This window comes from Delphinus delphis, chromosome 11, assembly GCF_949987515.2.
Source record: "Delphinus delphis chromosome 11, mDelDel1.2, whole genome shotgun sequence".
Taxonomy (NCBI): Eukaryota; Metazoa; Chordata; class Mammalia; order Artiodactyla; family Delphinidae; genus Delphinus; species Delphinus delphis.
Genome location: NC_082693.1, coordinates 77,667,930 through 77,691,905, shown reverse-complemented (window position 1 = coordinate 77,691,905; position 23,976 = coordinate 77,667,930). Strand labels below are relative to the sequence as shown.

General features: G+C 50.3%; 1 protein-coding gene across 1 annotated transcript in view; it reads right to left on the bottom strand.

Moving 5' to 3' along the window:
- ELK3 (ETS transcription factor ELK3) overlaps positions 1 to 23,976 on the bottom strand; it is a 69,968-nt gene that overhangs the window by 13,760 nt on the left and 32,232 nt on the right. The window contains exon 3 of the mRNA XM_060025418.1: positions 4,268 to 5,050. Coding sequence (XP_059881401.1) covers positions 4,268 to 5,050 — 783 coding nt within the window. The remainder of the gene's footprint in view (positions 1 to 4,267; positions 5,051 to 23,976) is intronic.

The window sequence follows — 23,976 nt, the reverse complement described above, 5'->3', positions numbered from 1 at the left end:
GAAAGCTGCAGGCTGAGCTAGGGCAGTGTTACGGAGTGGGATGAAGGGAAAAAAAAACAAACTTACTTCCTTTCGTGATCATGGCGAAAGAGACAATAAGATGCAAACCACTCCGGAGCTGAGCCAGGAGGCAGTCTACCCACACGCTCCTCGCCACACGCATCCATTTTACTCCCAATTCCCACCTTATGATCTGGGCTCAAGGTTGTCACATCCATCAGTAAATGCAGGAGGAGGTTTTAGCATTTCAGTCCTCAGCAAGCTGTCTCTACTCAGTGTTAACCCAAAGCCGCTACTAATAAAACAGCCCGGGGCATGCATGCTCAGACTCTGATGTGAGTTCACGGCCTGGTGCCCGCACGTATCTGAGTTCAACATCTTAGACATCACGTGTGAGATGAACAGAGGCCTTGGCATAAATGGAGGGACGTGCAATGAGCCAACCTCCGATTCTGAACTAACTTTACACTGGTAAGACAGGAGGAGGGAGAGACCTAACAGAAGAGGCAAATGGAAGGAAGAGGGACAGGTGACACCCAGATGCAGGAGATAACAGAGAATCAGAAGTTCCAGTTGGCACCATCTGGGCTTCCATGGTGCCTGGCTGGAAACCAGGAGGGTTTCACATCCTGGCTCCTCCCCCCACCCCCATCTCAATTTCTGTAGCTCATGCCATCAGAGATAACATTCTTGTTTTTCTAGCAACAGCCCAATATGACCTCGGTGGCTGAGCTCCAACTACCTCACTCCTTGGTGCCAGCTGGCTTTTGTATTCTCATTTGTTTCTCACAGACCACACTGGGGCTGCCTCGTGGTGATCATCGTGTCTGTCTACATTTGTCATCGTTTCTCAAAGACTCATGAGACTAATCTCAACTGCATTTTGTATGGGTGCCAGCAGATGTGCCACAAGTATTCTTGATGGGAGTGGCGGTTTTGATGTTGGGGGAGTGGCAGGATGCTGATGCTTTTTCATGCCCGTCATGCTGTAGCTTGAAATTTCAAATCTGAATTTGGGCCTACACGAGGTATGTGGTTTAATGAGGTCCCTCCTTGGGGGGCACTGTAACCACAGGACCCTAAGCAGGCTGAGATGCTTAATCCTACCCTTCTTCCTGCCATGCTTCTAGCTGAAACTAACTGGGAATCATTCTTGGAATAAATGAATCAGTAAAATATAAATCATTCTTGGAATAAATACAAGTTCTTGGGAACTTCATTTTCAGGGTATCAAATTATTACAGCACACTTTTATCTCTTTTAAAGCTAGCCACGAAGAAAGTTGATAGGCGGTCCCCACAGGTAACCAAATGTTTCTGCGTACACACTGCATACCCCACAGAAAGTGCAGTTTCTGCGGCAGAAAGTGCTAAGGGAGGAGAGAAGCCAGTGAGCCGCGGAGTGAGGCACCACTGCTGCCTGTGAGAGAAACGCCCCACGCTCCCTTGGGTAGAGGAACCCCCCCAGAGTTGACCTGGGGGCCAACAGGAGTCCTTCGCTCCCGTCCCTGGGGGCGATTTCAGGGAGATGGGCTCACCCCTCAGTTTGAGGCCCAGTGGACTTCAGGAGAACTGCTGAGGGAGCTGATGCTGTTTCTGACTGTGCACTGGAGGGTGAACCAGGGGCTGGTGGATTAGTTTCTGGGGCACCTGAAACAGCTCCTGTTCTCGGAGAATCCAAATCCTACACTGACTCGAGGCATCCCCGAAATCCTAAAAGACTCAAGGCTTGTCAAGTTGAGATAAAACCACTTGACTCTCCTGTCTGCTCTCAGAGAACCCACCTGGGGGAACACCCCACCCCTGGGTCCTGCCCTTCCTCTGCTCTCTCTGGTTTCTCCCTCCTGGCCTCACCTCTCCCTCCCTGTCAGCCACAGGCGCTCCAGGTACAGAGCTGAGCCCACTAGAAGGTGAGGGGATCTCAAGTCCTGAGACTCCGCCATCTCCCAAGGGCAGCCGTTGACTCCTTTAGCTCTGAATGGCTTCAGACACTACCTAGCCCCCAACGCCACCCCCTCACACCTGATCCAAGGCCCAGGCTGCCACTTCCCCTCTCCTGTCCTAGTCCAGACCCTGCCCTGTGCCTCTCTCTCCCCTCGGGAAGCGCCCTCCCACATCTTGGACGTCATGGCACTCGTTCACAGGTCGAGGCCCCGCCCTCACAGCCTGGGAGGACCAGCCAGTGCATCTCCCTAAGGCACAGGTCCTCTGTTAAACATCTGGCTTTCCCGTGCTTCCCACTCCCTGCTGGCAGGCCATTCTAGTAGACGCCGTCTCCCAGTCCTGAGCTTTGCATCCATTCCTCCACATCCACCCTCTGTCCCTAACTCGTGTCACTGTCCCCCCTCCCCTCGGCCCAGCCACACATCCTCAGTCCCGCTGCCCGGAGCCTCCCTAAATTCACTATGTCCAGGCCCATAACCACAGGGCTAGCCCGAGCCGCTTTCCTCCGACGCAACTACAGGACTGGCACGTGTTCAGAGACGGTGATACACAGAGAAAGCAGGGACCGAAATCAGAGTTGGCCTGGGCCTGGCTCTAGGCCTCTCTACACCTCACAGCTGGAAACACAGAGGAGGCCGCGGAGGAGATCCTCAGATTGCACCCCCTGGCCCGCTTCTCTAGTTACTTCTCTGAGCGACATCGGAAGCCGCTGTGCCTGAGCCGTTTACTGAGCGGTCCTTAGTCACTGGACAGTTTTGCTTGGTCAGGAAATGCCCCACGTAAGAGCACACACGCGAGCCCTCAGCCCTCCCCTCCGTGGCAGCCTGCCGTCACCACCAGCTCACAAGCTGAGCCGACACGAAATCCCTGGGCCACAATCATCTGGGAGAAGCCATGGAGAGGAAAATGCCCAAGAGCTGCTTTCAGTTGTCTGCAGACTCCACGGACGTCTCATGATCAGGGACAAGTGGGTATTTTCCCAGTGCACATGCGGAGAGCATTTTACTTAAAGAGCATGGCTTCTGGAGCGGACTAACCGGGTTCAAGTTCACCTCTGTGGCCTATTAGCTGTGTGACCTTGGATGAGTTACTTTACCTCCATGCCTCATTTACCTCTGTTGGGAAAATGGGACAATAATAGTATCTCCTTCACGGGCCTGTGATGAAAAATAACTGAGACGGTGCATGGACGGTGTTTAGAACAGTACCTGGCACACATGAGCAGCTCAATTATGCTGCCACTAATGATGGTGACAGCAAGGACACCTACAGCGAAGGGTACAGAGGCAGGGGACAGAGAGCACCTACCCACCTCAAGCATGACCCCACCCTGGTGCCACAAAGTCACATGATACTAAAACCTGCCGGTTGTAGCCAGCTCTCTTCCCACGGCCATTAACCCCTTTAATCCTCACAACAATCCATTGCACAGATGTGGAAACTGGCTCAGAGAGCAAGTGCCCACAGTCACGTTTCTACCCAGCAGTGCAGCCAGGGACTGAATCCAGGTCTGTGACCCCAAAGCCAATGCACTTAACCTCTGCCACTGAAACGCATCCAGTTTTCCAGAGGAAGCAGAAGTAGGTTTACCAGTACCTGCTCTGCGTTTGCCCTGCAGCTGCCAGCTGGACAAGGGTGAGCATCTGAATACCGTATTTAGAGGAAAAGGCCACCTTCATGTTGGAGTTAGTAGCACCGAAGACTTTTCCTGCTCCACGAGTTTGCTTTCCTCTCCCCTATGCTGTGGACCTGGGCTTTCTCAGACTAGCACCGTTTTTTACTGAAGCTTCTCTTTCTCACCGTTTGATGTGGCCCCTGCATTTCTTATTAGAGACTACAGGACAACCCAGCTCCCCACTGACGACTGCAATGGCCGTAATGGTTAGCATCTATTTTCTTATTAACAGAAAACAAACGGCTACTTACCGAGGGCCCCCCAGAGAGGATTCTCCCATAACATTCTCATAAAGCCCAGGCGCCTTCTGAAACGTCACCGGCCTGCTCAGCTTTCCCTAGGAAATCACTGTTTGGATCTGCTTTGACGGCCAGTGTGCGTATTCCATCTTACGATCGCTTTAGGCCCCTAAAAGCTAGAAACCAATCAAGCATCCCACCGTGGCCAATACCCTAAGCCTTTCCTCTTGTGTATGCGCCCACCTGGGCATGGAAAAGTAATTTCCCTGCACAGGGACACGGTGACTTTGCCACAGGGACCCTCGGACTATCCTTTGAGGGGCAGAAGGAAGTTGCTTCGGTTGCTCTTTCCTCCCTTCCGCTAAGCCACTGAGTCTGGGGGCGGCCAGGATGACGGAGACGGCTCTTACCTGGGCGGTGAAGAAGGCTGGGGTGAGGGATCCCGAGGGAAGGGCCGGGCTGTTGAGGGCAATGGAGCCGATATCGGTGCCGGAGAGCACCAGCGGGGGCGCGGAGATTTCCAAGCCTTTGGGTTTTTTGGCCTTTGGGGGAAGAGATGGAGACCTGGTCTTGGAGCCCGATGACAGGTTCAAGGGCTCTAGGGAATCCGAGTCATGGCAGGCGGCCTCCAGGAAGAGGCTTCTGTGTTCGGAGGGGAGGGGCGAGTTCGGGGACAGGGACGGGGACCGAGAGGAGGAGGGTGAGGCAGACGAGATGCTGGCGGCGGCGTTTGGCAACATTAACGAGGAGATCTTGGCGGAGACGGACGAGGCCAGGAAGGCCTCCGACGTGGAGGGCAGGGACACCACGGGCCTGCTGATGTGCTTGTCGGTTTTGTTGGTCACAAACCTGATGACAGTCCTGACTTCTTCCACGGGAGGGCTGTCTTCCGGAGGCTCCTCCAGTTTCTCCGTCTTGATGGCCTTGAGGGACTCGGGTGGGTTCTGCAGGGAGTTGATGGTGAAGGACGAGTACAGGCCCGAGTGGATGTACTCGTTGCGGCTGGCGCTCTTGAGGGCGGACAGGCCGTGTCTGTGGGCCTCGCGGCTCTCGGGGGGCGCCTTGCACTCGCTGTCCTGCAGCAAAAGGCTCTCCCGGCTGATCTCCACCGCGTGAGGGTCCATTTTCAGTATCTCCGGGAAAGAGACGAATTTATACACAAACTTCTGCCCGATCACCTTCTTGATGATGTTCTGTGAACACAAAAGCAGACGTGGAAAAGATGAGCGCATCAGAGAAACTGGTAAGAGGCTCATTCTTGTGGGGGACCTTGCTGGCAGAAGCACTGAAACAGTCCTGAATGGCACATGTCAGCTAAGGTGTAATGGAAAGAGGACTAAAGCTGAGGGCAGAAGAATCTGATTTGCATTCCAGTTCTGCTAATTACAAATGGTGTGATCTTCGGCAAATGGGTGGTCATTTTTAGTTTCCTCATCTGTGAAGTGAGGATTATTATACCTAAGAACATAGTAACAGTTGCCAATTATTAAGCACTTACTCTGTTGCTGGTATTGTTTATGCGTTAGCTCATATAATCTGTACAGCGATCCTAAAAGAAAGGGATGATTCAACTCCCATTTTAGACCTTAGGAAAATAAGCTTAGAGCGTTTAAATAACCCACAGAGCCACATGGTAGGTAAGTGGTAGAGGCAGCATTTCCTTTACCATAATATAGTATTGTCTTACCTACCTCTGGGACTTGTGAGAATTCAATGAAATAATAATGGGAAAGCATTCTGTAAGCTGGAAAGCATTATAGAAATGTAAGTTATTATCACCAAAACACCACAGTGTTTTCTTAAATCATGCAGCCATTTTTTTCCTTTTTAATTCTCTGCCAAGAAAGCCGCTGGAGGAAAAAACAAAGCGTCTACTTGGATGTTCACGACATTCTACAGTATTTCCAGTTGCTGGTATCTACTTCTGGCTCTTCAGTTTATGGCTCCCATCCTCAAACATTAGGATGTAAATGAAAACCAATAATCATTGCAAAAGTTTCCACCCCCCATTGGGAGAACGGGCTTCATTTTAAAGGCTGTGCTGTTCTTGAGATTTATTAAATCCGAACATTAGCAAAGTCTATCAAATGTTTGCCGGGCCCGGGGTACTCAAGGCAGACAAAGATGCTCTCCCTCAAGCACAGAGAGGTAGCGGCACCATCCTGTGGGAAGAGGACTTCCTTACAAACTGTTCCTCTTAAAACCTGGGTATGGGGGCTTCCCTGGTGGCGCAGTGGTTGAGAGTCCGCCTGCCGATGCAGGGGACACGGGTTTGTGCCCCGGTCCGGGAAGATCCCACATGCCGTGGAGCGGCTGGGCCCGTGAGCCATGGCCGCTGAGCCTGCGTGTCCGGAGCCTGTGCTCCGCAACGGGAGAGGCCACAACAGTGGGAGGCCCACGTACCGAAAAAATAAAAAATAAAAACCTGGGTATGAATGAGGGTAAAAAAAAAAAAATCATTTGGGGGAGAAGAGCTTGAAAAGTAGCTGCTGTTGAGCATCTACTCTGTCCTGGGTGTTATGCACAAGTGATCCCATTTGATCTCACATGAACCCACTTGTAGGCTGGAAGGTATCATCCTTATGACGTAAGCTCAGAGATAGGAAGTGATGTGCCCAAGGGCCACAAGATCTACTAATTCTAAAGCCTAAGGTTTTTCCCATTTCCACACAAAGTTGGAGGGAGAGAATCAAAGAGCCCCCTTGGTAGAGACGACGTTTTAAAATTAGTTCATCTCAAATTTTTAAAAATTGAGATACAATTGACATATAACATTAGTTTCAGGTGTACAGCATAATGATTGACATTTGTGTATACTGCAAAATGACCACCACAATAAGTCTGGTTCACATCCATCAACACACACACACACATTTTTTATTTCCCTTGTTATGAGAACTTTTAAGATCTACCCTCTTAGCAACTTTCAAATATATGAGAGGAAACTGAATTAAATTTTGATGTTCATCTTGTGATCATTTTGGTGTATAAATATATTATGCTTTTGCTTCCCCTCTTGTTACATTACAACCTCTGCTAACTTGCCTTTGTCCTCCTTAAATGCATCCTCAAATCCCAGAAGTGAATTTATCCAGCAGTCAGGAGGGATGGGCATAATTACCAAGCCACTGAGATTTTCAAGGAAGAATTCTTCAGGGCAGGCATCTAAGGGAGGGACACACAAGGTCCCCAGGCAGCACCAGAAAACCCAATAACGCAAATCCTGGCGAAACTTTGCTCAGTACCAGCACACAGGAGGTTCAAACCTGAGTACGTGAGATTCAAAGCTGAACAGTTCCAGTGCATGGCATCCTGGCCTGCAATTTAACCCACCAAATCCCATTTACTCCATCTGACCTCATTTTCACACTCGACACTAGCAAAACTGAAAACCACTTAGAGAAACTTCAGAGAGATCTAGTAAACTTAAGAGTTCCACCTGGGCCTAACTGGCATCATCTCTGCACACCAGGCCTGAGTAGACAACGCGCCTGGGAGAAATCAGCTCCCAAAAGGAAAGGGTTAAATAAGGGTGTTACTGGTGCCACCTGACCCATAAAAAGAAAGCATGCTTGCCTGGTGTGTTCCTCTGCTAAAATTCTAAGGTATATTTGTTTCCCACTCATAATATTCTTCTCCCTGGAGGAAAACTTCATTTTATTCTCAGCCAGTTTGAACACTCATCTAAACTGAGTGAATCATTAAAGCCTAAATAATTACACAGAAGAAAAGAGAAACTGTATGGGCTGAATCCTTTCTTCTGCCAGGTCTTGGAAATTTTTTTTTTTTTTTAACAGAACCAACCTTTAATTTTATTATGGGTATTCAGAACATAATGTCTGAGCAGGGATTACGTTCACAAGCAAACCAAGAAGTCATTTGGGGCTGTGATAAAAATGATAAAAGTGGTTGGAAATTGAAAGGCAATCTCAAATAGAGAGCTGGGCCTCAATGTGTTAAAAAGAACATAAGGAACATCCCCCACGACTATCAACTGAGAAATAAACAAAACAGGGGACAGTCATACGACAGAATGTCATCCAGCCACAGAAGGGAATGAAGGCACTGGCACAGCTGCAGCACGGACACACCTTGAATGTGTTCTGCTAAGTGAAAGGAACCGGACACGAAAGGCCACATATTGTATGATGGACTCTATTTACGTATACAATATCCAGAAGAGACAAATCTATAGAGACAGAAAGTGGACGAGTCGTCTCCTAGGGGATGACTAGGTGGGATGGGGGAATCGAGGGGTGACAGCTGAAAGGTAAGACATTTGGGGGGGTGGTAGTGAAAATGCTCTAAAATTGATTGTGATGGTGGATGTACAACTCTATAAAGACACTCAAAGCACAGTGACTTGTATGCCTTAAATGGGTGAATTAGCTGGTATGTGAGTTCTACTTCAGTAAAGCTTTTATTTAGACAGAGAACGTGAGGAATCCTTCTTCTCGGCTTTACTGAGATATAACTGACATATAACATTGTGTGAGCTTGAGGTGTGCAGTGTGATCTGATGCACGTATAGATCACAAAATAATTTACTCAACCACGATAAGGTTAGTTACCACATCCTTCACCCACGTAATTACTATTTTGTTGTTGTTGTTGTGAGAAGATTTAAGGTCTACTCTCTCTGCAACTTTCATGTATATATTACAGTATTATTAACTCTAGCCACCACGCTGTACATTAAAGCCCCCAAATTTACTCATGTCACTGCTAGAAACTGGTACCCTATGACCAACATCTCCCTGGTTCCCCACCTCAGCCCCTGGTAACCATCAATCTACTCTGTGAGTTTCTGTGAGTTCAGCTTTCGTGGATTCCACATGACTGAGATCATACAGTATTTGTCTTTCTCTGACTGACTTATTTCACTTAGCATAATGCCCTCAAGGTCCATCCAGAACATAAGGAATTTTAAGAATTTTGGCAGGCTTAAAGGGAAGATGGTGGGAACTTTTGATGGCTGGATGGCAACTACCATAACATGCGAACCCCCACTCTGAACAGAAAACAGAAGACACTGCACAGGGCCCTGAACTCCGCTGACGCAGTAAGGGCCCTTCAGCAGCTGCTGCCTTCCCGAGGAGAGCTGCTTGGACACCAAGATAGTTTTTTTAGGGAAAGGCTATACGGTGACAGGGATGGAGACAACTGAAGGAGCTGACGACCGAAGGAGAAACAAACCGCTTTTGGAAAGAACCAGGGAGGGTCTTGCTTCTCTAGAAACCAAAGGAAAGATGGATTAGATGTGGCTACCTGGACAATTTGAAACCTCTGCAAAGATGGAAGGCTGGGAAGGGCTGGGAGGAGGGGGGAGGGTGGGGGGCAGGAAGGAGGTCAGAGTGTGCAGGCCAGCTGTTCGGGAGCCCAACTCCACACCGGGAATATCTGCTCACATGAGGGGAGCCAGTGAGGAAAGCCCCCCACCAGGATGCCCAAGGCCAGAGATCTAGGTGGGTAAGTGGACCCAGAGGAGGTGGGTACCTGGCAGCTGAACGGACAGCCCCTTCGTACCCGACTTCCAGGGCAGACCCCAGGAGTGCATGTGTGTTTGAAGATCTCTCTGTAGCCTCCAAAAGGAGGTTTCCCTGCAAGAGTTTGGCCTATGAGGGGCTTGCTGAGAAAACGCACAATACAGGGGAATGACATCAGGTAGTATTTGCGGACTATTATCTATGAGGCTGTGTACTAAGAACTTGACCACCTTCAAGTCATTTAATCCTCTGAAAGATTGGAGCTGTTATTATCCCCATTTTAGAGATGGGCAAACTGAGGCTCAGAGAGTATAGATCACCCCCAATCACGAGTGTGTACTTGGGCAGTCTGACTCCAGAGCACTTGGCCACAACGGAAGGTGACACAAGACTCGGGCTGACACAGCCCAGGACACGAGAGCACTTGGGGATGGGCTCTTATTATGAAAAGTGACAAGGATATTGAGAAGAAGCCTGGTTTTTCCACCCCTTCCTCCCAGACTCACACATATTTGTTGTTTACGGTTGCCTGGTAACCTGACAAACGCTGTCTGTGTCCAGTTGGGCCGAGTTGACTCTCAAGCACGGTTTCAGGGCAACAGTTGCACACATCTTCCCTCCACATGTGGAGGACCAGCCTCTGTTCGTAATTTCCCATCAAATGTGTATTCACAACCAGGGTGGACTTCTGACCCGGCATTCCGTGTGAGGTTACAGGCGGCAAGGACGGGACCAACTTCAGCGACGGGGGAAAGCAACATCCACTCAACGCACCCCAAGCAGCAGTTCCAGCAGAAGTGGAAGCTCGGGTCCCCAAACCACTCCCTCCATTACCACTGCCCAGTGGGTGTTTTAAGACTGCTGGGGCCTACAGGGCAAGCAGTCCATCTGGGGCAGGACTGTGGCCGCCTTGTGCAAAGGAACCCTTCCTGACGCACCAGCTACCTCTGGTCCCATGAGAGTCTCCCTAGGTTATTTCACCCTAACAAGACAGACAGTGCTGAGAGAGTGGGTCCTGTTTCCACTTCCCTCAGGGTCGCCTGCTGCCCTGAGGGTTCCAGGCTTACACATAGGTGTGTCCATGGGTGTGTTTAAATATGTGTACATTACACCTAACTCTGCCTTCTCCTCCCATGGAAGAAGAAGGAGCTTGTGTAAATAATCCCATACAGTGGAGAACTCAGACATATGTCTATTAAGTATTATGGTTTAAAAAAAATTACAGTGCAGGGTAATGAAGAGATGCTTGTGGAATTGAATTTACTGTCTTAATTTTGATGTTATGAAGGATACCATTAAGTTCGCTCCATGTTTATTGAATGAATGACTCTCATTGTGGAGAGAACTGACTGAGGCAGGAAGCCAGAGGCTTCACCCCATGACAGACAATTTTCCACGGCTAATTCCCAGGCTGGTTAAAGCTCCACGGGATGCATCCAATACGTATACTTTCGCATCTGCTTTCTTGCTGGCATTTTTAAGTGGAAAACTCCCAGACAGACGCTGGGGGCTAATGCAAACCTCCACAGCCTCACACCTTCTGTGAGAGCTTAATAAACTGTAATTCCACGTATCCCGGCAAATATCTGTTGCCTCTGTCGGCTCTGGCCTGGCACCCCCATTTTTTTTTTTTTTTTGCAGTACGCGGGCCTCTCACTGTTGCGGCCTCTCCCGTTGCGGAGCACAGGCTCCGGACGCGCAGGCTCAGCAGCCGTGGCTCACGGGCCCAGCCGCTCCGCGGCATGTGGGATCTTCCCGGACCGGGGCACGAACCCGTGTCCCCTGCATCGGCAGGCGGACTCTCAACCACTGCGCCACCAGGGAAGCCCGCACCCCAATTTTGATGTAAGGTCATGCTTGGGGCTTTCCTGTGCTCGGACTTCTTTCCCCAGCTCTCATTCCTTCCCGGTGCTGCCCTTCCCTCGGGGGTTGTTCCTGACCCCAGGAGGAGCCGGACCAGCTGTGGGTTCCCCATCAGTAGGGCTGCGGCTCCCTTCATCCTCCACCATTTCAGGGCTCCCAGAAACTGCAGGACCCCTGCCCCTACCATCCCCGATTTCACAACTTTCCTATCGTGTTCTCGAAACTGAGAGATGTCTGCGGCTCACGACAGACAGCCCATCCTTTTCTGAACCCAACACTGGCAGCAGGGCTGGGTACAGAGGACAGAGTGGTGGATCTTTGCATAAATTCCCACTTGACCTGGCCACCAGGGCTGCCACTGGGATGACAAGGAGCGGTTCCAGAGTCACGGCCTGAGGTCAAATGCCACCCTGTCTCTTATCAGTCGTCTCCTCATCTATAAAATGAGGGGACCGACCTCGCATCCACCTTGCAGGACTGACTGTGTAATCCACGTAACGCTTAGCAGAATGCCTGCGACAGCCACACGTGATAGGCCCACAGTATATATCAGCTCTTAGCATTATTATTTTTACACTCCCATGGAAGCAAAACCGAAACAAAATGTAAAAACCACCCTCTATCAGCTGTAATGACAACTGAAGAGTTCAAATTAAGCCTCTTAGAAGGCTGTACTTATTCCCACGGGTCTGGGTGACCAGTTGGGTCGTCCGGCAGACAGAAACACACCTGGTTTACACATCTCGACCAAGGAGGGGAAACATGATGTTCTATTTAGTTGGGTTAAGACAAGAAGTAGACGCGAGGCTTCAGTCCGTCATGCCTCGTGTGGCCAGCACTTGACATCCACTGTGAAGAAAACCTCACACACGCCAACTGATTCAGGACTGGGGGGAAGAGAGGCCCTCCCGCAGAGAGCAGCAGACGCGAGCAACTGGGGAATCCAAGCGTCCCGCTCAGAATGCTCCAGCAGCTTCAGCCGAGATGCCGCACGTCCAGCCTGACAACTGGTGCAAACACTAACCAGACACCCCAGCCAATCTCGTTGTTCTCTGATGCCTCTCAGAACAGGAAACGCACTGCCCAGGCTGGAGGGAGCAGCCCAGATCCATGGCGTCTGCTGTGGCTGCGGCCCTCGGGGAGGGTGATGCAGGCAGCTGGCCCTGGGCGCCTGTCACCGAGATCCTGGGGCGGGGAAGTGGGAAGGATTTACTTGGGGGACTTTCGTCTGGCCGGGGTAGATAGCCTACCTGAAAGGAACCCGTGGCCAGAAAGGGCAAGAGAAAGAAGCAGGCATTTGCGAGGGTCTGTCACGTGGTGTACGTGCACTGCCTGGCAAGATGGGCACTGTGATCCCTTTTTTTTTTAATTTAATTTTATTTTTTGGCTGCGTTGGGTCTTTGTTGCTGTGTACGGGCGGGGGCTACTCTTTGTTGCAGTGTGTGGGCTTCTCATTGTGGTGGCTTCTCTTTGTTGCAGAGCACAGGCTCTAGGCACACGGGCTGCAGTAGCTGTGGCACGCGGGCTCTAGAGCACAGGCTCAGTAGTCGTGGCACACGGGCTTAGCTGCTCTGCGGCATGTGGGATCTTCCTGGACCAGGGCTCGAACCCATGTCCCCTGCATTGGCAGGCGGATTCTTAACCACTGTGCCACCAGGGAAGCCCCTGTGATCCCATTTTTAAGATGAAAAAGTCGAGGCTCTTGGTTGGAAGTGAGGTTATACCCAATTTCCCAGCCCACAGGGGTGGGTTCAATACTGGGTGAGCCTTACGACAGAATTCCACAGAGGTCTTTTAGAGGACAATACATCATTAACATTTCCCCATGTCTCTAAATTAAAATTAGGGGGAAAAGCAGCATGCCTGGGAGGCTTCCGTTATTTTAGTGAAATCATTTTACATGTATCAAATAAAAGGAGAAAAATTAACCTTGAAAGGTGTATAATAAAATTTGACAGAGGTAGGATTACCACTGATTTGCAAATGTTTTTGCTTATCTGCATTTTCACATTAAAAAAATTATGTTTCATATGTTCTGCTTGTCAAATTAAGAGAAGGAAAGCTGGCTCTGAAAAGCTCAGGCACCCAAGATCACGTAGCTTGTAGCTGGAGGAGCTGAAGTTGGAACCCAATTCTACCCAGAGCCAAGACCAAAGCCTTCTGTGTTCCACCACCACACCCTCTCCCAGAAAGCAGCTGAGCTGGCTGAGAGGCTGCTGCTTAAGCCAGGCTGCCAGGACCACGGGCTCTGCATTCCAGAGGAATCTCGGGGTAACTGCGGCGAGCCTGGGAAAACCAGCTCCACGCTCAGGAAGCTAGGGCACTTCTAGCTCCTCCTGAGGAAGGCCGGCCTTCCTGAGCTGTTCTTTAACCCCACTAGAGCTGCCTCTGCCCACCTGCAGGGCAGAGGAGGTGCCTGCTTTGATGGGACACCCTACTTGAGGCACCGGGGACCCAGCGGTCCCACCACAGCAGGATGGACATCAGAAGCCCACCTCTAAGTGGGTGACACCCAAGGGTGACAGGAAAATAACGGGAAGCTGATGTCCACATACAGGGCCTGGTTACGGTCCCCGCCGAGCAGCAGAAGGGCTTGGAGGGGGCACGGAGGGTGATGGGCAACCCCTCCCAGTATCCACAGGCCTGAGCAGAGCTGCTCACACAAAGAGACAGGCCCAGGGCCTTGACGGGCCAGAGGCGAAGTGCAACCAGCACTGGGATGAACGGACCCGGGTTTGAATCCCAGCTTCACTACTTCCTATGACCTTGAAAAGGTACTGAACTTCTGCCGGCTTCGGTTTGCTCACCTCAATTCAATGAGTTGGAAACACATTTAATATGAAATGTTGATATTCTCAAAGCAACATTTTTACATGAATTTAGGAAAATGAATTTTAAACAATCTTCAAAACACGATAAAGGATGGTGGTGTCTTTGAAAAACATACAAACGAAGTTAAGAAGGGACAGGAGATGTATTAGTTGCTTTCCCCAAATTAGATAGTTTATTCCTAAAAGGGAAATAAAAATATCTCCTAGGGCAGTTTTTTCTAAAAGGCCAGTGTATGTCAGTGCCTCACTCAGAGAAGTCCTCAAAACACGAGCTCTCACCCAGTGGAATTTCACCTACAAGCAATGATCTAATTGAATAGCATCCTCATTATATCACACTGTCTTCTCGTTTTATTCTGCCTTCAAGGAATCAAAATTCCTTATATGGGTACTTTGGTTTACAGTTACAGAAGGCTTATGCAGCATCTCATGTAAGCCTCACAACACTCTGAAACCCATTTCACAGATAAGGGAGCCGGGGCTCCAAGCTGGGTTCACAACCTAGTAAGTAGCAAAGCTGAGCCTCCAGGCCCCCGGCTTCGCAGCCAACACCCTGTGTTCAGCTCCTTGTTTTGGGTTCCCGTCCAGACCACGATCTGACTCATTCTTTCCCGACACAGAACCTAACTGTCCTCTCTCCAAAGTCAGAACAAGGACTCACTGTAGGAGTCATGCTCCGAGTTCCTCCTCCATAACACGCAAACATGCTTTCAACACTGAAGATGCGTTTGTGTGGAAAGCTCCTTGCTGGGCTCTGAGGAACAGCAAGGGAAGGGAATCTGGCCTCTGGCCTCATCCTCTAAGTGTCTGATGGCTGCTTGCATGGCAGTGGCAGGCCCTGCCTCTTCTCGTCCCTGCCACCTGAACCCGAGGGGACGCAGAGGTTGGCTGGCTGTACTGGGCTCTGCTAGGAATCTGCTGTGGGCAGGCTCGCCTCCCAACGGTGGCCGTAGAGCAGCTATAAAAGGGCTCCTGCGACCCACCCATGAGTCTGAGCTCCCTCCCCTGGGGCAGTCCTTCTCCTCGGTCCTGAGTTGAATGGCACTCCCTCCACCCAAAATCCACACCCATCCTCAAATGAGACCTTATCTGGAAATAGGGTCTTTGCACATGTAATCAGCTAAGAATGTCAGGATGGAATCACCCTGGAGTTGGGGTGGGCACTAAATTAAATGACTGATGTCCCTACAAGAAAAGGAAAAATCCAGAGAGACACACGGGACGAAGGCCATGGGAAGACTGGGGCAGAGACTGGCAGGTGCAGCTATAGGTCAAGGAACCAAGGATTTCCGGGAGCCACCAGAAGATGGAAAAGGCAACGAAGGATGTTCCCCTAGAGCCTTCAGAGGGAGCGCGGCCCTGCTGAAACCTCGATTTCAGACTTCTGGCCTTCAGATCTTTTAGAGAATAAATGTCTATTGCTTTGAGCCACCAACGTGCGTGCTAATTTGTTACGGCAGCCCTAGGAAACTCCTTCCTCTTTCTCAACGTCTCTGTCCATCGGGGCAGGGAGGCCTGGCCTTCCCTTTCCAGAGCTTGGCCCGCCTTCATGCCGTCACATTGCTGAGGGCACTGGGTCCAGCGCAGCCTGGGCCGTCCTGGGTCTAGAGCTGAAGCTTAGAGTGCGCACATTCACACACACGCGCGATCACACCCAGCCCCACTTCCAACTTCTAAGAATAACGTGCTGCCAATAAAGGGCTCCAACTCTGTCTCGGAATTGGCCGACTCCCGGGGGAGGTTTCCTTGTGGTTTGGGTTGAGATCTCTATTCTCTGGCACTGTAAAGCTGCAGGGCCAACCGCCCTTCCAAATTCTCTCCTGGCCTGGAGTGAAGGGCTCCTGTCCCTGCTGCCCAGGGGGCGCCCACCCCACCCGAGAGGCCCAGACTGCATGATGTTAAGGGCATTTTCCCACCCGCTCTGGGCCCGCGGCTGCTTCTCACTGGATGGGGAGTCTTGTCTCCCCCTGGCTCCCTTTCAACACTCAAGGGTATTTTTATTAAATGCCTCTGGAATGTTAATAAAATGTAAAACTGCTCCCCTACTTCCCCTGTGGGTGGGGCAGTTGCAGGGGGAGCAGTCGGGATGGGGCCAGATGGTGAAGGGACTTTGGAGCCTTTCCTGGAGGCTGCAGGGAGCTGGGCAGGTGCACAGGCGGAGGGGTGCCGTGCTCCAGTCTGGCTCTCTTTAGGAAGTGTCATCTGGAGGCAAAGGAAGTGCAGGGTGTTCCGGGGCATCCAGAACTACCACCTCACGCTTCCAGTAGTTTTTCCCATTATCATCTCCAACAACAAACACTGGAAGCTGGACCCCTCTGCCTGCCCGCCCTGGGGCAGTAATCCACAATATGAGAAATATGGGATTCAAGCCTGAGTTCCTGGCTCTGCAGCTGTGTGACCCTCCAGCTTCGCAGTCCTGAGCGTGGGCCTTGGGGTCAAGACTCCGAGGCAGAAAGCTCTGCTGCTCACCGTCTGCTTCATCTTGAACCTGTGAGTTAACCTCTCTGAGACTCAGTATCCCCACCTCTAAAATGGGCCCACTGCCAACAGAGACGACAGGCAGTTCACGTGTTAGGGAACGAGTCTCTAAATGTAAAAATATCTACCACAGGGCCTGGCTCAAGACAGATGCTCCGTACATGTGAGCTTCCCCTCCTTCTGTCACAGATTTGGGGTAGGAACTGAGATAAACTGTTGCCGGAGCCCAGGCAGGAGATGGAGAGGAGGCCACTCAGAGGAGCAGCTGGGCCTGGTGGGTGGATGGTGGGTGGCGGGCAGTATGCTGCGAACGTCAGGGATTTTGTCAGTTTGTCTACACAGCCACTAAATTTTCCTGCAGCTAGAAGCCCAGAAGCGGGAAGGTTCATGCTGGCAAACTGGTGTGGGCTTGGGTAACGGCCTGACGTAGGGGATTCAGCCGGGCTGCCAAGCACAGCAGCCTCATCAACACGGCGCTGAAGTTATTCCCAAGACTCTGGGTGTTTCTTAGCAACGGCCCTATTTGGGGGAACACTGAGTGCCACAAGGAAGCTGGCTTGGAAGCTTGTGCAAGACAGGCGACACCCCCAATCAACACGCAGGGTCCCCCCTGCAGCCTGGCTGCCTCATGCCAGCTGCTCTCTCCTGGGGCAATGTGGCCAGGCTGGAATCCCTCCACGAGGCCAGCAGCTACCCCACAGGTCTCCGGCTGCATCCAGGACCAAAAGCTTGCAGAGAGGTCCTGATTAACCCCTCGGCCCCGAGGCAAAGCCCAGTTGCCATCTGTTGTACTCCAAACCCTCCAAGCAGCTGACGGGACGCAAAAGAGAAAAAGACACCCAACAAAACACGCCAGGCCCTCGACACTCAGACCCGGGGCTGAGCACAGAGATACAAAAGCCTTTGAGATACAAAAGACCCCCGAATGGAGTCCAGGATAGATGGGTCTCCTGTGGCATTCTGCAGCCAACCAAGGTGTTCTAGAAAGTTCCAGGATAAAAATGCTCGTTGGACTTTTGTTCTTTCTCCACTCTGACAGACGATACATCGTATTATCTTCACAAAAATTATTTGGGGGAATTAAAGAGTTCTGCCAGGGCCAGTTGAGCTCAGACATGTACCATTAACACGAACGTTTTCCTGTCGTGATTGCACACCCAATTTAAAATGGATTATCCAATTAAGTTAAGAAGGTGATGCGTTCCGCTTCCAGGAGTATGTTGCCAATGACGCTGTCTTGCCTGTTCTCCCCTAAAACCCTTCCAATTAAGTAAAGACCGCTCGGCACATCGTGAGGATAAGCCGGGAGGTTGCTGTGGTGACAGGAGGATTTTTCATCGTATCACCATTTCAATCTCCTGATGAGAAGGGAGCTGGCAAAGCTTTCAGCCTCCCCCCTGGGATGAATGTTCACCGCCAACAACAACAAGGACAAAAGCTCTGTTGGACAGAAAAGGATGAAGGATTGTGTAAGCTTCCAGGTCTCCTTCGGCAGCAACACAGAGAGTCATGGCTTGGGTTCCCTTGAGCAGAAGTCAGTTGGCCGGTGTTCGCAAGAGGCAGACGCCACCATTTCCCTTCTCTCCCCCTCCCCCTCGGGCAGTTCTAGAGCGGGGCGTGCAGGCCCGATGCTGAAGGTGTGACAGCACCAGCTCAGCCCACAGAGAGCCATCGATTTGTGCTAACCAGCCAAAAAGATCAGGGCTGTGGGGTCGGACTGTGGCACCATCAATGTCACGAAGAGTAAGAGGAGACAAAGATCTGTATTTCTAAAATGCAAACCTGACCATGGCACTCTCTCGCCACCTGTAGCGGCTTCTCCATTGCCCTTGACATCAGGTTCCAACTCTTTAGCACGATACTCTCCACCCTCATTCCCCGCTCACTCTTCCAACCTCGTCCCTCCCTCATTCCCTAAATAAACACTCAAACTCTTTCACACCTCCTGGCCTTTGCACATGCTGTTCCCTTTCTCAGTAAATCCGTTCCCAACTTTTGGCAGCCTGGTAAATGCATTCTTATTCCTCAAGACCCCGGTCAGATATCTTGACCTCTGGTAACTTTGTCTCTGCCTTTACTTCTCTCCCCATCTCTCCTGGAAGATAGATGCTGGAATCATGGCCAAGCCAGCGCTTTATAAGATGTCGCTATTATAATTGGTTTGCACGTTTGTCTCCCCAGCCAGCTGCTAAGCCACTCACGGGGAGGTGGTATGTTTTCAAAGGAATGACTGAACCACAGAAGAATAGGCAGAGGTGAGAGAAAGGGGCCATGTCACCTGGAGCCGGATGTACAGGAGTATCTCAGAGATACTGCAGGCTCGGTTCCAGATCACTGCAACAAAGCGACTATCCAATAAAGCAACTACTGCAGTAAAGTGAGACACAGTTTTTAGTTCCACAGTACATATAAACGTTATGTTTACACTGTACTGTAGTCTATTAAGTGTGCAAGAGCATTAGATCTAAAAAAAGAGTACATACGTTAATTAAAAAATACTTTATTGATAAAAAATGCTAACCACCATGTGAGCCTTCAGCAAGTCAACCTTTTTGAAATAGTAACATCGAAGATCACTGATCACAGATCACAGTAACAAACAAAATACTAATGAAAAACTTTGAAATACTGTGAGAATTACAACTTGCTCCACACACAGTTGCCACAAACTTTCAATTTGTAAAAAATGCAGTATCTGCAAAGCGCAATAAAACAAGGTATGCCTGCATAATTAAAACCACCCGGAAGCTGTTCAAGAAGAGAATAAGTGCTGTGAATCCCAGCCGTCCCCCATGCTCGTCACACTTGGGCCAATGGGTGTGGGCAGGCGTCAGGGCCAGTGATGGCTGTGCGCTGGGTACAGAGCCCTTTCTTCCCCACCCCAGGACAAGAGATTTAAAACCCAAGTCTGCCTGAGGTTATTAAGAGTTGTTAAGGTTTTTAATAAATAAAATCTCTGCAAGAGATCCTTATTATTACATCAGGCTGTAAAAGTACCTTCTGGAAGACTCAGTTTAAAACTAAGAAGAGAAGAAAGCTCTACCCCACGTGAGCCGCCAGAACTACTGTGAACCAACGCATCTCTGAAGGCTTACAGCAAGACTGAGGGAAACAAGCTGGCAGAGGGTGACGGTGAAATACCCAGGCACGAACTAAATGTTCCCTTTAGGTCTCTGTCAGCTCTGCTGTCTGCCCTTCATGGGCTCAGACACAGGCGTCCTCCCATTACCTGCATGTTTCCAAGCTGAACAGGGGCCTCCAGTCCATGTCTGGAGAATAAAATATGCTGCGTCCTGGTCTGGGCATCACTCCTTTCTTGGAGTTCAAGTTGGTTCTGCCCAGTCGCCTCTTCAAAGCTCTGAGAGGGGCAGCAGGTCGTTGGCAGTGCCTGGCTGCAAAACCCGACCTCCCCAGCCTTCCCTCACTCATGGGAAATTGGCAATCCACAGAAACGCAGGTGGGGTAAGGAGCCTCAGGGACCACCACCAGACCTTAGCCATTGCTCATCCAGGGTTGGAGCCATGGGGGTCGGTCGGCTTTTCTCCCGGTCTGTGTCATGTATTTAAATTAATTTGCCGAGCAGGGAACCGCTGAATTGCTAGACTCTGAAACCCTCTAAGGCAGGACTCATCTGCTTGACTTTTGCTTCCACCCCAGGGGACCCAGCACAGCGCCTGTGGCCCACAGTGGGTACACTGTGACGTGCCTGTCATAGAGTCTAATTTCACACCTGCTGTCCATGTCACGGGGAGCAGTGTTCCTTTAGGATTCGTTGAATCCAAAGCTCTCCCTTGGTGTGTAATTTTGAAAATCTAAATGTAACTCCAGGAGTGTCAGAAATATATATACATTTTTATGGGTTGAAGTGTGTTCCCCCAAAAAGGTAGGGTGAAACCCTAGTCCCAGTACCTGTGAATGTGACCTCGCAGATGTGAGTTAAGATGAGGTCATGAGCGTGAACTGCAATTCAATAGACCTAGCGTCCTTTTAAGAGGGAAATTTGGACACAAAGACACACAGGGACCACCATGGGATGGCAGAGGCAGAGATCGGAGCTACAAGCCAACGAACACCAAGGATTGACGACGACCACCAAAGCTGGGAAGAGACAAGGAAGGATTCTACCCAGAGTCTCAGAAGGAATGTGGCCCTGCGGACACCTTGATTTCAACTTCTAGCCTCCAGAACTGTGAGAGAATAAACTTCTGTTGTTTTAAGCCTCCCACTTGGTGGTAATCTGTTCCAGCAGCCCTAGATAATTAATACAGTACAATAACCCAGAGGTAGTAAGTTTTTGTTGTTTAACACCTATTTAGCCTTGGCTTTCATGATAGAAGAGATTTGAATTTGGGTGGCGGCCACTTCATTATGTTATCCGTTTGCTCATTCATTTGCTTCCAGTATTTACTGAGCACCTAATATGTGCCAGACCCTATGCACAGTACCAGAGTGACGAAAGTGGCTAAGCCAGGAGCCCACGGTGAAGACGGCTTTGTAAGGATGACGGCCATAGACACGACGGTACCGCCAGGCAGTTAAGTCTTGCAAACGCGGATATCAGAATTGACCGGCATTTGCTACGTGTCCTTACCAGGTGCTGAGCGCCTCACGCACATGGTCACACGTACTCCTCACACAATCCCACGGAGGAAGGTGCTATTCGGTGCCCACTCCCCCATCGGGGATCTGAGACTCAGGGAAGGAGGCACAGCAGGACTTTACCCTGGACAGCACTGACCGCAAAGGGAGGTGTTTGATTCAGAGGGGCAGGAAGTGTCATTTAAACATGAAAGCATCTTTGAAAGTTGAATTTTCAAAAGAGCCAAAATAGATATCATTAAAAAGCACCACAAAGCACTCCTGAGTGCCCACAAGTGAGAAGAGCCATAACACCCAGGATCTGACGCCCCTCCCTGCATGTAGGATGCTGGCACAAAGGTCCTAACTTTCTTCTTGGTACCTGCCTGAATTTTTCAAATTAGCGATAAGGAAACTATCCTCTGTTATTACTCTGGCTAACACGTGCAGCACTTAACGTGTTTGGGCACTGTTCTCAGCCCTGACCACGTGTTAACTCAGCTAATCCGCACCGTAACCCTCTGACTAGACTCTACTCTTATACCCGTTTTATAGAAAAGGAAGCTGAGACCAGGAGAGATGAGGCAAAGCACTCACAGTCACGGAGCTGGATTCAAATCCCGACTATGCAGCCCAGAGTTCCTGCTATTATCATAGTTATCACTGTGATAACCTGCCCCTCGGAGGAGAGGGAGGGATGTTTTAAGGAACAATGATTCAAGCACCTCAGCCCCAACCTGATACCATTAGCCCATACATTGTTCTCTGACGCCTTCTGCAAAGTTTTGCACACATTTTCCACTTTTTTTTTCTCTGCCCATTTCTAAATATTCTGGAATGAGCTAAAAATATGACATATAACATACAAAAATAATGATATCCTCATGCCTACCTACTCTGGCAGGAAATGTCCCTATTAGGACAGACCAAGGGATGTGCAATTTCAGCCAACAGTGAAGAGATGATAGCAAGCCGAAAAGAGGAAACACAACAGGGACAAAGACGCAGCTGTCAAGGTAGGGAGTCGCTGAATTTATGCCACGCACGCGCAGAGCACTCTGGCTAAGTGTCAAAGGGAGGGGGAGGGGCGGAAGGGGGAAAGAGGGGTGGGAGACGGGAGAGAAGGGGACTGAAGATGACACCGAAAGGCAGACAGGGTCACAGGAGGGCTGGGTGACCGTGAGAAGCACGTGCAGTGCAGGATGGGGCACAGCAAGGGATGCCCATGTGGCCAGGGGCTCCACATTCACAAAGACCTTCCTCGAATCTGTCTCTCCAGCGAGAGACCAAACCATTTAAGACTGGCGTTTTTGTGAGTCAAAAACGATCAGATAGGACTTCCCTGGTGGCGCAGTGGTTGAGAATCTGCCTGCCAATGCAGGGGACACAGGCTCGAGCCCTGGTCTGGGAAGATCCCACAGGCCGTGGAGCAACTAGGCCCGTGAGCCACAACTACTGAGCCTGCGCGTCTGGAGCCTGTGCTCCGCAACAAGACAGGCCCACGCACCACGATGAAGAGTGGCCCCCGCTTGCCGCAACTGGAGAAAGCCCTCGCACAGAAACGAAGACCCAACACAGCCATAAATAAATATATAAATAAATTAAAAACAAACAAACAAACAAAAACGATCAGATATTGGCAATTTCACACTATTCAACTTACACATACAGTCCCTGAGCAACGCTGGCAAAACTGAAAAAAGTAAGTATCCATCACAAAATGTAACATACAATTTTTTAACCTTCCTTCACCATTTCTCCTCCTCCCTTTCTCCCCACTTTCTGTCCGTCCTCTCCCCTCGCTCTCGCCTGACTCCTCTCTTCTCCTTCATCCTCCTCCCTCCTCTTCTTTTCACGTACAACTATATTCGGTGTCTAATGACCACTCTTACTCATCACTTGACAAGGTTTCATGAGAAAGGTTCAAACGGCCGTATGTACGTGCATGCGTACGGTGTACACGTTTCTAAGGAAGGACGAAGGGCGTCTTCTCCTGGTGGCCAAGCCTGCACGACACCCTGGACAAGAGCCACTCCTGCCCTGTCAGGGCCAGCTGGCTGCACAAAGGTCACGTGGCTGGACCTTAGCTCAGCCCCAGCAGAAGAGGAAAGGGACACCTGGGGTGAGCAGGCCACACTGGCCACTTGGACCTGGGGCTTCACAGTAAATACAAGTTTCTAAGGTTGTGATACCCTTTGTGCTGCCTGCCTGCCTACCTGGAACTCAGGTATTCAGAGGCAAAGGAAATGAACAGCACAGAAGGCAGTGCGCAGGCCTCTGGCCAGGAATGTGGGCATCCTGGCTCTACCACTTCCTGGCTGCAGGAGCTTGGGCAAGGTTTCCATCAAACGCCCCTACGTTCTTATCTGTAAAAGGAGGAGATGCCAGCAGGACTGTCTCAGGGGGCTGTGATAGTTTAAAGGAGGCCAGGGGTAGGGAGTGCTCGGCACACAGTCCCTTAGACACAGAAAGTACCAAATCATGGTGGGTGATTGAAGGCTCTGAAACTGCTTTCCCTCGAGATTTTCAACACCTGCCCAAGGGAGATCAGATGTAGTCTGAACAGCACAGCTTTGCCTGTCTTTTGGGGAGTCATCTTCAGCCCATGATCCCTCTTTGTGCTGAAGATACACAATCCTCAGCCCCAATGCCTGGGCCACGTGAAAAGGTGAAACCGAGTCACAGACACCAAATTCCTTTTCTGTGACACCCTGATTGAAAACAATAAAATTCCTTTTTTTTTTTTTTCGGTCAGTCTCAAAGCCATGCTCTTAGGCACCTTGCCAGCCAGCAAGATGACTGTTTTCCTTCAGAGGGCCCCAATTCCCATTGTGTAAACTTAGAACCTGGGGGAAAAAAATGAAAAGCAATAAACCATCTGCG